Source organism: Rousettus aegyptiacus, unplaced genomic scaffold (genome assembly GCF_014176215.1).
Source record: "Rousettus aegyptiacus isolate mRouAeg1 unplaced genomic scaffold, mRouAeg1.p scaffold_m13_p_3, whole genome shotgun sequence".
NCBI classification, from domain to species: domain Eukaryota; kingdom Metazoa; phylum Chordata; class Mammalia; order Chiroptera; family Pteropodidae; genus Rousettus; species Rousettus aegyptiacus.
In genome coordinates this window covers 148,371,665-148,386,382 of record NW_023416306.1, presented here as the reverse complement: position 1 = coordinate 148,386,382, position 14,718 = coordinate 148,371,665, and the positions used below count along the sequence as shown (strand labels likewise).

The 14,718-nt window shown below is 41.1% G+C and overlaps 1 protein-coding gene across 6 annotated transcripts in view; it reads right to left on the bottom strand.

The window, feature by feature from the left end:
- Positions 1 to 14,718, bottom strand: part of RAD51B (RAD51 paralog B) — a 556,279-nt gene that overhangs the window by 81,791 nt on the left and 459,770 nt on the right. For all 6 annotated transcript variants that reach the window (XM_016131216.2, XM_036238433.1, XM_036238436.1 and 3 more), the window contains one exon: positions 4,134 to 4,212. In XM_016131216.2, coding sequence (XP_015986702.2) covers positions 4,134 to 4,212 — 79 coding nt within the window. The remainder of the gene's footprint in view (positions 1 to 4,133; positions 4,213 to 14,718) is intronic.

Here is a 14,718-nt window from a genome sequence, read left to right as displayed (position 1 = left end):
TGGGTGGCTCCGGGAGAGCCAGACCCCGAGTTTTCCCTAGGCCTCCTGCAGCATCAGCAACACAGCCTGGCTGCTTTTCATTACAGAATCTTTCTTCCTGGCCTTGATACTGAGGCTCAGGGGTCCCAGTTATGTTCTGGGTGGCACAACATTTGAGGCTTGCTGGGGAAACAAAGGACATAACCAGAGCAGATGGGAGTCAAGTTAGAGTTCAGTGTAAACTCTGTGGTGAGGGTCTGCAGCCATGTGGTTCTGTGGCTCCACCCCATGAAAGCCAGCTCCCAAAGCCAACTCCCGCTTTTCCCTCTCCACTAGGTCCTGGCATCTTTGAAGTCTCACTCTGAGTTGGCCAAACCTCTATGCCTTGCCACTCAGTGGGCGCTGGGGCTTTCATAGTGAACTCCGGAGACAAAAGGAAAAATGGATTAATGGCATCTTCCCCCACCCCCTTCACCTTTTCCATCTCAACTGCACAAAAGAGCCAAACTCTCTCTCTGCTGGGACCTGGCCCCTCTCAGGGTTCGAACCCTCAGGAGCTGGTGGCTCTGAGCTTCCTCTCTCCTTTGGGGCCCAAGTATTTCCAGGGTCTTGGGCCCAACCATGAGAGGCCAGGATCCAGACAAGAGAAGGACAGACAAAGAAGATGCAAACGGCAGCATTACCATGGTAACGATGTGAGCCAGGCGGCCTCCTGAAGATGCTGGGAGGGTGGGATTTCTTTCTTTTACTTTTTTTCTCCCCCCCTCCCCCGGCAAAAGGAGAATAGTTCCGCTCTCTATTTTACTACAACAATAGCATGGACCGGCTCCTTCAAGTGTTTCGAAAAGCAGCCTGAGAAATCTCTAACCAAGCCCCTCAGTCTCTCCAGCCTGCCGTTTTATTGTCCCTCCCATCCTAGTGAACAAAGGGGCAGGAAGGGTATAATGCCCCCAGTTGCCGGCTGTTCTCAGCATCCTAATCCTTGAGAACCGGTGAGGGGAATGGCCTGTGGAGCTGGTAAATCGAATTTTGGCCTCACCTTTTATTCCTCTTTCTACTTATGCACTCAGGAGCTCTTCAGGTATTATAAAACCTCCTGGTTAGCAGGCCAGTAGGAATCTTGACGCTTGCTAGCTGGATAAAAGGCACTGAGGGATCATTCCCCGCATTCACTAATACAATCTCCCTTCCCTCCAAAACGTAGCCTGTTTGGGCTATTCTTTACCACCACTCCAGCCTGGCTCCATTACAAAGACTGAATGTGGAGCCACAAGTGGCTGGGCTGGCAGTTTCTCTTGGTACCGCAGGAGCGGCCCTCACTTCCAGCCTTTCCCCGTTTTGTCCCTATGCCCCTCAGTCATGAACTGCATACTCCATCCCCCTCCAGCTCTTGGTACCAACCTCCATGCCAACGCAGGGCTATCATTCCAGAGCAACCTCTCACACAAGGAAAGCCTCTTGGCCTTGACTGCTGGTACCTTTCCAAGGTTACCACCCAGGGATCAAAGGTTTCTTTGCTTTAAATCTGGGGAACTGTGCAGGTGTTTTTTAGCTCAGTCATCTGGTAAGAGTGGTGGTGGGGGGGGGGATAAGCTTTTATGTTCTAGTGTGTGGTGATCTCAAGGGTACAGCTCTACTGAGCTGAGTGAACAATAAGAACACCATCTCCTAGGAAAATCAGATAAACCTGAAGTGGGAAGGCCTTTAGAGATCATGCAGGCCGATGACTACAATCCAAGAAAAACATTTGCATTGCAACTTCCACACACAAACTCATAATGTATGTGCGCGCGCGCACACATACACACACAGACAGAGCAAATATTTCATTAAACAATACAATATATGTGATATATTCTGATATTTTCTATTCTCTATTTCAATTTTTAAAAATGCTGGTTGTGACTCATCAATTTCATTTTTTATGACCCACTAATGGATTGTGACACAATTTGCAAAGCACTGAATCAAGGCCATCATTGTCATTTTCAAACTGACAAAACCAGTGTGCCAGAAATTTTCTTAAGATAACATCGGAGCTGGAACAGAAAGCCAAGGGGTCTCTCCGATAAAGGAGAGGCCCCCACTTTTCTCAGGATCAGAGCTCTTCTTTGTTTTCCCAAAGTCTCGGGAGCACACAGTGAGCGGGGAGGGACTGCCCAGAGGTTTGCATTCAGTGGCACTGCTGAGAATGGCAGAAGGTTATTTCTGCCTCAGAAAACCTCAGAGATGGAGATGTAGCTTGAGGGAGTGGAAGAGATAAAATAACTTTGAAAGCAACCAGGTGAGGCTCTGTGGTCTATTTACTCCTTAGGGTTCTTGCATCATCAGAAACTTTCCCCAAATTTTCTCTTTTCTGGACACACAGCTCCAAGTCTGCCTCCATTAGTAATCCACTGTCTCTCCCCATTCCAACTTTTTCTAATAGTCTTTCCTTGTTGTTTTTCAGTCTCTACCAATTGATCGTAATTCTAATCTATATTTTCCCTAACAACTTCCTCTTTCCTTTCAAAATCATGTTCTTAGCAATGAGCCTCAGAGAGGCAACTCTGTAAATCTTGTTCATACAAATATCCTAAAAGTTATCCAAATTAGACCCAGCTTAGAAATGCTATTTACATACCCAGTGATCAAGACTCTCAATACAAGCCATCTGGGAAGAATGGGCTCTCTTCCCCTAAAATTGTTTTGGAAACCTCCATAGAATTTCTTGAAATCTTCATCTAAATTTTCTATTTAGTAGACTTCTAATCTTTTAAGAACACCTCTAAAAATGAACACACTGTGCATTGGGTAAATAAAAGTCCAGCTTTCTGATTGCTTATTAGTTATACACCCTTAGAGAGTATGTAACAAAGGGGCCTGCTGTTTGCTTTGCTTAATCTGGTCTTAAAATCTCTGCTTCTTTGTCAGAAAACAATATTTGCAATTGTAAAAAAAATATTTACCAAGGAACTTGGATAGCATAAGTCAAAGGCTAAGAGCCAAAGGTCAGCACTTCTTACCCCAAATTTCCCTGGACCCGAGGCCCTGCTGTGGAGCTCGGCTGCACCAAACAAACACACTGCTTTCCGGGTCTATTAAGAAGAGGACGTTTTAAAAAGGGAAGGAGAGGGAAGGCTGTAGACTTCCTCAGTCAGGAGCGTGGACTCTCCAGCCTGCACCACAAAATTCCTGCTAGATCTTCACAGTGTAATGTGTCTGTCTCCCTGGGGAAAGTGTAAGGACTCACCTTTTTTCACAAACCTGGGGAAAATATTCAACTTAGAAAATCCTAAAGGACAGATATTCCTCCCATGCACAGCAATGGCAGTATGCCCCTCTGTGGTTCAGGCCAGAGTTCACCTATGCATCTTTGTGGGTAGGGACCTCCTGCCTGACAGTGGGGGACAGATATGTGTCCTGAGAATTTCTGTGGAAACCCTTCTTAATCTACACAAAGCTGTTTTGGCCATGTGACCCCGTGGGCTAAGTTCAATGGTGTTTGAATCGATCGATTCATTCACTCTTTTCTGGACAGATCTGTGATTGAACACCTGCATCTGGGAATGAACCACCACTGTAGACCAGGTTGTGGACTTGGGGTGCTCCACAAGTCCAGAACTTTGCCTCTTCCAAGCCTCAGGCCCTCGTCTTAAGGTGTAGGTCAGAAAACCTAGTCCCAAGTTGAAGCTTGAGCACAGGGAAAGGAGGGTGAGGAAGCAGAGCTCATGGAGTCATACAAAGTGCCCCGTGGGCTGCCAGCCCACATGGTTCTTTAGCCTGCTAAACTAGAAGGCTCAGAGGCAGTACTGGGTCCTCCACTCTGGTTGCAGAGACTCACTGCCTGCTTCCTCACTCCATAGGATCTGTGAAGAGGAACGGGGTGGTGGCAATTTCTACCTTGCTTGGTTTGATCCTCATTCTCTGACTATCTCACTGTGTAAGGAAATTCTATAGTTCTCTCTCAGCCTCACCACCTCCTTCTGTCAAATTTTTGCCATAACTGTCTATCCTTTTTATCTCATCAGGAAAAATATCACTGGCTAATTCCTCTTGGCCTTTGATTCTGTCCTGAAGTAGCTTCGATCAGGAACATAGCAATAATTATCACCGGCAACGAGCAGCACTGAGCATTATCAACTTAAAGAAATGGCTTAATACAAGGATCTTACCTTGAAGAATCAGGCCTTCCTTCTTGATGCTGTAGACAAATGAGGTGCAGGGAGCCAGAGGGGACTTGGCAATGAGAATCTGCACATAAAGCACATTTGCATGGGGTTAGTCGAAGGAGGTATCAGCAATGAACCTCCATTCAGTACTCTTCCCATTTTGAGACACACTGGTGACATATAACTACAAGCTGTAAGCTTCATCTAAAAAAATGTATTTTAGAACCAAGTCAGTGCTATTCCATCAGTCAATGATCACCTTGAAAGGCTGTACATTTATTCCAATTATTCTGTCACTGAATGCATATTCTTGAGCCAGATCTTCTAGAACTAAAATTCATTATTTTATGTCATGTGCTTAAACAGTTACTTTTATGTCTGAAGATAAACCTAGCCTGATTCTTTAATTTTATTCATAACCTTAGCTATTTCACTAAAAATATGTATCAAAGCTTCCTTAAAATTTAAAGTTTTACCATCAATGTGAATATTCAAAATAACTTGTGAAAGGAAAAGTCATGGTAGGTTGCTTTGTTGGCCCCAACTCTTCAAGTTCATGTTCATACGCTTTGCCATGTTACTACTCTAAAGTTGTCTAGATAAACTTGATTATCATTTTCAGAATCAATAAATAGATGGTGGGCATTTACATGTTCATGTTAAAAATACCTCACCTGAAAATTAAAATGGAATCTTTCTGACATAGATTGGCGATGGTTCTATGTGAAGTTTATGGATGCCTCTTGCTAGGGGAATGGCATCAGAAGAGAGGACAATGCTCCCCAACCTTTACTGTGGTATGAATCACTTTCAGATTCTGACTCAGTAGGTTCTAAGTGGGGCCTGAAGAGCCTGAATTTTTAGTAAGTTCCCAGGAGATGCTGATGCTGTGGTCCACAGACCACATTCTGAGTAGCCAGCTTCCACGATATTAGCCTGATTTAAGAGTCTATGATGAAGAAACAAGAGATGGGAGTCCTGGAGCCAGTTAGGAGGCTATTGTGATAGTTCAGGGATGAAATGATGAGACTAAACTACAGTTGTGTTAGAAAGAATGGGGGAAAAGGAAATAGATAAAAGAAATATAAATCCTTTAGATCAAAGAGCAATAGAAATAAACTGAATATATCTAAAACTTCAGATCTTTATTGTCTGCATGAAGCAATTAAACAAAGAGTATAAATAAATAATAATAAAGTATCATACTATATTTTCGAAAATATTAGCATTTGTATTTTATAGACTGCAGAATCTAAGACTTAGAAAAGAAAAAGATGTGACATTCCAATGCAACACAACAAATGGCATCTCAGCCTAAGCGTTCGAGCTCAGTGGTACTCCCTCCATCATCTGACTGCTTACACTACTGGGGAACACATGTCTACTCTATGAGCCAGTCCGGAGCCCTAGCCAGGTGGATCTCACCTGGAGGGACTTTATATCTGGAAGGACTCCTTTCTAGGAAGGAAATCAAGGGGTTTGAACAGGCCACTGATTAATGCCCTGCCCTTCTCAAGCAGGGTTTAAAATGGGTCATCAAAAGGATGGTTTGTGTGCAGTTATAAAGAGGAAGTGATCAGTTATGTCAGATAAATCCAACTTCCTCTTTTTTGGAAAGAACTGCCAAATTGATAGATCAGAGGGCTAGCACTAACACGAAATGTCTGATTTTCAGCCAAAAAATCCCAAACACACAAATAATACAATACAAAACAAAACAAAAAATACGGTAACAAACTCTTTAATGCTTTCTAGATAAAGTGAAGACAGGTTTGGCTGGTTGCTAATAACATTAAGTGGATTGGTAAGTGACCAAAAGATCAAGAGCAATCTGGTGAGGGGCAGCAACCTCTAGTAGAATGTACTGTATTCTAGCCTTGGTCCTGTCACATTCAACATTCTTACAGACCTGGATAAGGACGGTGATATATTCAACCACATCTGTACAACAAATATGAGATCCGGCAGGGGACAGAACTAACAAAAACTGCTACCCTGATACAGCCTATATTTTAAAGGAGGCAAAAAGATACTAAACAGAACAAATAAGTAAGATATATGGTATGTTAGATGATTACATGTGCTATGGAGAAAAAAAGCAGAGAAAAAGTATAGGAAGTGTATTAGATTAGAGAAGGGGGTCAATTTTAAATAGAGCAGCAAGAGAAGAACGCGTAGTATTTGGACTGTGGGGCATGTAACTAAGCCCATCGATGGGATGCTGCATATGGTGACAAAAATGTAGAGCAAGAGGAAATACATGAGATTAATCATAATATCAAAATAAACCTCATCTCGGTTAGAACGTTACATCCTACAAATCTTTAGGATACTAATTAATTGAAATACATGTAAGGCCTGGTCCCTGAGAACAGAGGACGAAACAGGGGAGATGAGATTTAGCATTCTGAAATGGCTCAGGAGTGTTAGTTAACCACAGCTCAATAGGAGACGGTCGTGAGATGCGGCTCACAAGCATCTAGTGTGGTCTCAGATTATATCACTGGAGGCGTATCTGAAACAAGGAAGTGACAGCCCTGCTCTGATCCTCATTTGGAAAATTATGCTGGGTGCAATGGGTTCAGATTGGAGCCCAAAGTCCAAAAGGGAAACTGAAAACAGGAGGACAACTGGAGGACCATTGAGGTAGCTGGACACCCAAAGCAACCAATGATCACAAACACGTCAACGCAAACATGATGATAACAGGCCTGGGGTGAAGGTACACGTTGCTTTTAATATGAGTTTTCTGATCGGGAGACTCTGTGGTGTTATACAGGAGACAGGGGAAGTATAAATTAGCTTTCTAACACTATTTAGAAAAAGTGATGCTTGCCATGTATCTTTGTCAATAGATAAATCTATTTTAGACTTGAATGAATATCCCATGCCCTGTGCATTTCTGCCTTTCAAACTATAAATTATCCTCTTTTAAAACAAACAACCATTCCTAGTAGATAATTTGGGCTGTTCTGTTTCAAATGTTCAGTTATCCCATAAACTGGGTGTTCTAATCACTGACTTGGCCTGTTGTCAAGTGTCTTCTTCCTCAATACATAATGCCTGGTGGGGAGGACCTGGCTGCTTAATAAAACTTCGGGGCCCTGGTACAAAACTTTTATCACACTCAACCCCATCTGTAGTGTGTGAAGTTGGCCTTGGAACCCTCTGAGGATTCACGGAAATATGTAGTAGGGCAAGAATGAGCACCGACACACGTGATTCAGGAAGCCTAGAGATCCACAAAGCAGGTGTGTGGTATTGTGAGCTGTTAATCCCACCTCCTGCAAATAGCCAGATTGTTCTTTCTTGAATATTTTCCTCATATCAGACCAGTTCAGCTCTTAACTACACTCTAATGAATACATTTTCTCTTCTCTGTACTTATTATTGCAAGAAAAGTGGCCGTCAACATTTTTAAATATTGTGTTTACTTTGTACTAGATGCTGGGTCCCGAATCCCATCACCATCTGGAAGTAATTTCCATTATTTGTACCATCCACCAATCCATCCATGTACTTACTTGATCTATAAGTGTTTACTGAGCACTTTCCTTTGTACTCGGCACTGTTCTAGGTGCAGAGGACATAGCAGGGGGCAGGACAGACAATACGGGGAAGCCTTCAGGACTTGGGCATTTTCGCTTTAACATTCTACTATGAGCCCCTCATTCTTAGGCACTCATTCATTCATTCAATACATCTATCCACAAACATTTGTTGATTATCTACTAAGGGCTAGGCACATTTCGATTTACACTGTGAATCTGTCAAAAAAGAATGCCATCTGTATCTACCTCAGTTTATTTCTTAGATGTATGTTTGGAATTCTTGATGGGATTGCGAAGATCAGGGGCATTTTCTTTGATGCCACATCCTTCTCTTCCACAGGGCCCAGTCCAGTGCTTTGCACACTATGGGCTTCTAAAATAACCAATGGGCATTTTCCTCATTGCTCTTTACTTTCTCCCTATGCTGTATGTCTGAAGATTTCTACCAATCTACATGTGGAAATGCAGATGCCTAGGTGCTCTAAACAAAATAAGGAAGGAGAGCTGGCCTTTGGAGCTCACTGGCCTCGCCTCTCAGAACCTCTTCTTTTTCGTGTCCCTCCTTTCAGGTACCTATTTTACTTTGAGCAAGTAAGTTCTCAGCTGATTCTCTTCAGTCTAAAGTGACATGTGGTTTAAACCTTCCGGTGTTTACCCTTTCAGGTGTGTTTGCATTTTAATGACTCTCAAAGGCCAGTAATGGACCTAAAATGGTGGAAAGCGTACAGGGTTGGGGTGGGTGGGGGAGCCTTCCAGGGTTCCCACGGTGCTGCTGCTGCTGAAAGCAAGAGCCAACAGAGAGTATTCCTCACAACAACCCTTTAAGGTACATAGCTGTTTAGCGGTGAAGCCAGGATTCGAGCACAGGCTACTTGGTTCTATTGTCCATATTTGTAATCACAATGATAGCAGCCCGGAATAGAAAGAATGCCAGGCCTTCCAGTCACACATAGATCAATCCACTTCCCTGAGCTGATACCTCAGATGAGGCAGAAAACATAACAGCAAATAAAGGCATTTTCATCCCCCTGTAGCATGGATATTGCATGATCCAAGACGAAGAAGGGAACTGGACAGGCCTCCATGCAGGCTGCCTCCGCTGTTCACAAGCGTCCACACTGGCAGTCTTCCTTCTGCCCTTTACTTCTGAGTGTCTAAATCCTACCTAGTCTTTGAACACCATCTAAATGCCACCTCTTCCAGAAAGCTTACGCTGATTTCTCCAGCCCGAGATAATCTGTACCTCTCTCATAGTACGTAGTGCTTTTTCCACTGCTTTACAGCTAATGTTACCTGAATTTACTACCATCATTATCATTGCTGCTTTTAGTCCCACCAACCTCCAATACGGTGCTGTACACATAACAGAAACTCAATTATGAAATGCAAAAATGAATGAGCGAATAAATGCACAAAGTGGTGACCTTCGGAAGCTCTGACTCATACCCACTTTGAGGAAATATCTGGCACCTCCTCCCCAAAGTTGAGGGACTTAGAAGATGTAATAGAAAAGCACAGGCTTCCCAGCCCATCATTGCCAAGATTCTTAGCCTTGGCAGGCCCAAAGTCAGGTCTTTGGTTTCAGCTTGCTATAGCATCACATGTTTTTCCTGGCTTGATCCCACTTCCAAGAGGCTCAGAGTGGAAAAGAAGCCATAGAGCAGAAAGTGCTGGGCATAAGAACCTCAGATCTTCTCCAGGATAGTCACACCTTCTAGGGATAATGCCTGTGTCCTCCTTTTAAAGTACAGGTGTCACCCTTATCTGGGGCAGCCCAGACTACCCCTTTTCCCACACAGGTGGCCAGGGAGGCCACTGTGGAACAGGCAGCCCAAGATGTCACAAACCCTGGGAACAGTCTATCCTGCAGGCTCCTTTGACAGCATTCTGGCTGGTTACACGAGTTACTGCAATAGAGCCCGACCCTTAGGAAAAATTGAGTTTTGCCTTTGCGGCCCGGGAAAACAGACATAAATAGGTAGCCATGTGCTGAGAGTAAGCTGGCACCCATCCTTCCACTTTCTCTTCTCTAATTCCTGTGCCAGGCAGGCTTCCTTTAACACCAGTAATGAATCCTTCCTCTCTTCTACTTCCTTCCCCTTCCCACTCACCCCAACTTTTACACTGGTTGGGAGTGAAGGGCAGAGTAAAAAGAGCTGGCGGGGGGAACGTGTAAGCAGAAGTACTTCCTGTAGGGGCATGTGGTAGGCCTGGCTTTCCTTCTATCCCTGCTCTCTGCTACAAGATATAGAGCCCAAAGACAATGTAATATGTTCGGCTGAAAAAAGACTGAGGTGAGAGCAACTGACGTGGCTCAGATGTGTGACTCTGCATTCGTCTAATTTATCTATAATTTCCTATCTTGCTAAATTTTAACCCTGTCTCAGTCTCCCCCATGATCAGCAAGATTATGTGGTTGTTGATGAATTAAGTGGCAATGTCCTTGCTGAATGCATCTAATACTTTCATCTGCATGCAAAGGTCCTGCTGAGAAGCAAAGGAGGAAACCCACTGACTTTGAAATGTCCTGCAACAGGGACTCTATTATCTCACCTCGACTGGATGCCTGGGCTAATAAAACCCATTGCTAAGCTAAACAAACCTTTCCTCTAGCTGTGCCAAGTGTCTGCGACAGAAATCCTTCATGCCAGGGATTTTCCTCCTTGTCCAAGATTTAGAAAAAGGTTGTTTTCTCAGCTGCTTTGAAGCCCAGGAAGAGAGCCAGGGAGGCAAACAAGCCAGTCAGTCTTGCATCAGATAATTCAACAGGCTTTTGATAACCTCAAGTCTTCTGTCCCTTCCTCAGGTTGAGCTGAACTCTCCAAGCCAAGGGACAGAAGGGCCGGAAATGCTCCAGACAGGAAGATCTCTGTGGCTGGAAGGAGGCCACAGGATCAGGGGGGCTTGAAACATACCCAGTGATCCTCAAAGGAATTCCCTAGTCATTGTGTTAAGAAGAGCTAGAAGGAAAGATGGCAGAGGTCCAGCTCCCAGCCCATATCTGGATCTTATACTGATTAAAATCTGCTTCATCACTTGGAAAATCACTCTCCATGGAACACTGAAGTCTCAGAACGAAAAGCTTTGCTGGATTATTAGGCAAGAATAGAGAATGAGTTTAATGGTGTCTAAACTGCCTTCTCGCAATAGGGGAGTAAGATCTGTAGAAGTAACATAGTGTTGGAAAATGACAGTGTGGAAAAATGAACTGTATTTGAGAAGGTGTGAATTTATTAATTTATCTACCTGTGGCTGACTTCAGAACGTTTCCTACAGAAATTGGGGGCAAAAATTAAGTTGATTTAAATCCCTAATGAACTATAATTCTAGACCTGGGAAGATTCTCCTAGGAAGTTGGGCCCTGCGGTTATGAGATCTTATTTATTCCCCTACAGAGTGTCACTGTGTTTTTTGTAACATCTCTCTGGCGATTGTTTAAAAATATTTGGTGATTGTTTAAAAATATTTTCCTATAATATATCAAGTTCCCAAAGTATATAAACTAAAAGAGCTAGCTCCTTCGAGAAAACATTAATTTCTTCAGACTGATAGGATATTATGAGATTATAATAGTTCAGGGTCAGAGTGGCATTTTTGGTTTTAATTTTTTTCCCCATTTTATTATGAAAATTTTCAAACATATATCAAAGTTGAAAAAGTTTTATAGGGACTACCCATAAATCTATCAAGTAGAATCTATCATTAACATTTTATTAGACTTATTTTTTATCACTTATAAAATCATTTATCACTTATCACATCAAACCACCTTATTTTTGTTGTTGTTGTTACATTTTAAAGTAAAATGCAAATATTTGTATACTTTCCTCTAAATACTTTAGCATGCATATCATTGATGATAATCTTAATATGTATTCATATATTTTAAAACCAAATTAGGTTTTTTTTCTGTGAACTTTACATGTAGTTTGAAAAGGTTAGTGATTTTTTCCAAATTAAGCTAAAATCAGAGAATTGAGTGACTACACATATATGATAGTACGCAAATCTATATAGTCAAAAATATAGGTCATTAATTATTTCTATATTAAATATCACCTTTAAGGTCTAACTTATATGCAATAAAATTCTTTTTAATGTAAGCATTAAGCTATACAGTCTTCCTCTCTACCAACTAGCTATTGAAGGCCCAGCTAGCATTTAAGCTATAACTCTCCCTTCAAGTACTGCTTTAGCTGCATCACATAAATTTTGGTATGTTGTATTTTTGTTCTCATTTTCTCAAAGTATTTTCTAATTTCCTTGTGATTATCCTTTGATTTACTACTTATTTAAGAATGAGCTGTGTGTGTTAAATTTGCACACATTTGAAAATTCTCCAAATGTCTTTGTTATTGATTACTAATTTTATTCCATTGTGATTGTGATTAGAGAATTTTGCATGGTTTCATCCTTTTAAATTTATTAAGGCTCATTTTTGTGGCCTAATATATGGTCTACCAGGAGAATGTCCCATGTACAGTTGAGAAGAATGTGCATCAGCTATTGCTGGGTGGAGTATTCTCTAGATACCTACTTAGTTTATAGTGTTGTACAAATCTTCTATTCCCATATTGATCTTCTGCCTAGTTGTTCTATCTATTATTGAAAGTGGTATCGAAGTCTCCAACTATTGTTAAACTGTCTATTACTCCCTTCAATTCTATCAGTTTTGCTTTATGTGTTTGGGTTCAGTTGTTAGGTGCATATGTATTTATAACTGTTATGTTTTCCTGAGGGATACACCCTTTTATCATTATAAGAACACCCTTTTTTGTTTCTGGTAATAATTTTTGTCTTAAAGTCAATTTTCTCTGATATTACTATAGCCACTCCAGCTCTCTTTTGGATACTGTTTGTGCGGTATATATTTTTTTCATCTTTATATTTTCAGATGATTTGTGTCTTTGACTCTGAAGTGTGTCTTTTGTAGACAGCATACACTTGGATCATATTTTTTTTTTACGCATCTGTCAACCCCTGCCTTTTGATTAGAGTAGTCCATTTACTTTAAAGTAATTATTAATAAAGTAGGATGTGTATGCCATTCTGCTATTTGTTATTCTGTGTACCTTATGGTTTTTGTTCCTCTATTTTTCCATTACTAACTTCTTTGAGTTAGATATTTTTCTAGTATACCATTTTAATTCTCTTGTTTTTTCTTTTACTATACCTTTTGAGTTATTTTCTTAGAGGTTGACCTGGGGATTGCTATTAACTTTTAACTTTAAAACAATCTTGTTCAAATGGATACCACCATAATTTCAAATGTTAACAAAAACTTTGCTCTAATATAGCTCCATTCTCTTCCCTTCCTTTGTACTACTGCTTTGTACTACTATTTCTAAGGTACATATTTATACATTATATCTATCAACACAGTTGTATAATTATTGTTTTTTGCAGTTGTTTTTCAAATCAAATAGAAAAAAATATTACAAAAAATATTCATTCATTCTGTCATTTATATTTATCTATGTATTTGCCTTTACCAGTGCTCTTTATTTTTTCTTGTGGATTCACGTTCTCCTATAGTGTCTTTTCATTTCAGCCTGTAGGACTCCTTTAAGTATTTCTTGTAGGGCAGATTTACAAGTGACGAATTCTCAGATTTTATATATTTGAGGATGTCCTAATTTCTCCTCCCTTTTTGAAGCATAGTTTTCCTAGACATACAATTCTTCATGACTGTCTTTCTTTCATTGATTTGAATACAGGTTCTCCCCACTATCCCAAAGTAGGGCATTTCTATGAAACATTTCATACGCTGAAATGTTGTAAAGCAAAGAAGCAATTACCATTAATTTATACAAATTATTTTGAGCATTCACAGAGCCAAAATTCAATGCACACACAGTGTCTTTATTATTCACCATGACTGAAATACTTAGTTACATTCAGTTTCACAGTAAGCTCTCACAGGCTTTTCTGTTACCTGAGGACACATCTTGCTAACAGATAAACAAAATAAATTGAGATAAAGCACAGATGCTCACAGATACAGTTCAAAGGTACACTATCTTGATGCTGAGTATAGTTCTTACAGAAGGAGCTTGGAGACACCATTCTCAGTGCCTGGGGGATATACACTGCCTCCATTACAGACTGATGCGGAACAAATGCTAAATGCTATTTTTCCTTTTCACCTTTTTTCATAAAAGTGAAAATATTATTCACATTTCTTTCAGTTAGTGAAAAAAGGTATTATTGTATGTCTTTTCTAAAGATGAAGTGGTATAATGCAAAATTTGAAAAGCGGGGGATACCTGTATGTCATTCCACTGCCTTCTGTGGTTTCTGATTAGAAGTTAGCCAATTAATTTTACTGAGGATCTCATGCACATGAAGTCACTTAGCAACTAATGATTGAACAGCTAATGATTAAACAGATTTCCCTAAATGAAACAATAAGTCTCCCAGCTTTTGCTGAGTGTGTGTGTGTGTGTGTGTGTGTGTGTGTGTGTGTGTGAGCATGACTTCAACATTACAGAAAAGCCATTTAAAATTCTGTCTTCACCTTCACCTCCTGCCTATAAAGAGCTTCAAGGTCAGCTAGAAGTAAGAGCTTAGGGTCTTCTCAGGTCTTTCTTGAGCATGAATGAAGTCCTGCGCATATGTGTAGCCTTCTAGATTCCCGGGTATAAGCAGTACCTTTACAGAGGCCCCTCTGGACATCTCGATCCCCAATTTTTCCTTTTATGTTTTTTTGGTCCGCTGCTTGTTGGCCCCACCTGGTAATGGGGCCTTAGACAGCCACGATGGTAAGAAATTACTTTAATTATTTCTGACAAATGTCCTGTGGGTAGAACTGTTCACACACTCCAAGTCAAATAAAGAGAATTTCTGAGAATGGAGCTTCCAGTGAGCTGTCAGACAGGTCAAATAATGATAATCTTCTTGGATGAGGATTTTGGGAAGCTCCAAACCTGTTCTGTCTCCTCCTGAGACTGCTAGGCTGTGACTTATAAAGCTATCATAGTTGCAAGACAGTTGGCCTTCGAAGTTTCTGCAGAGCTGGAGAGGGGAGAATGGGATTA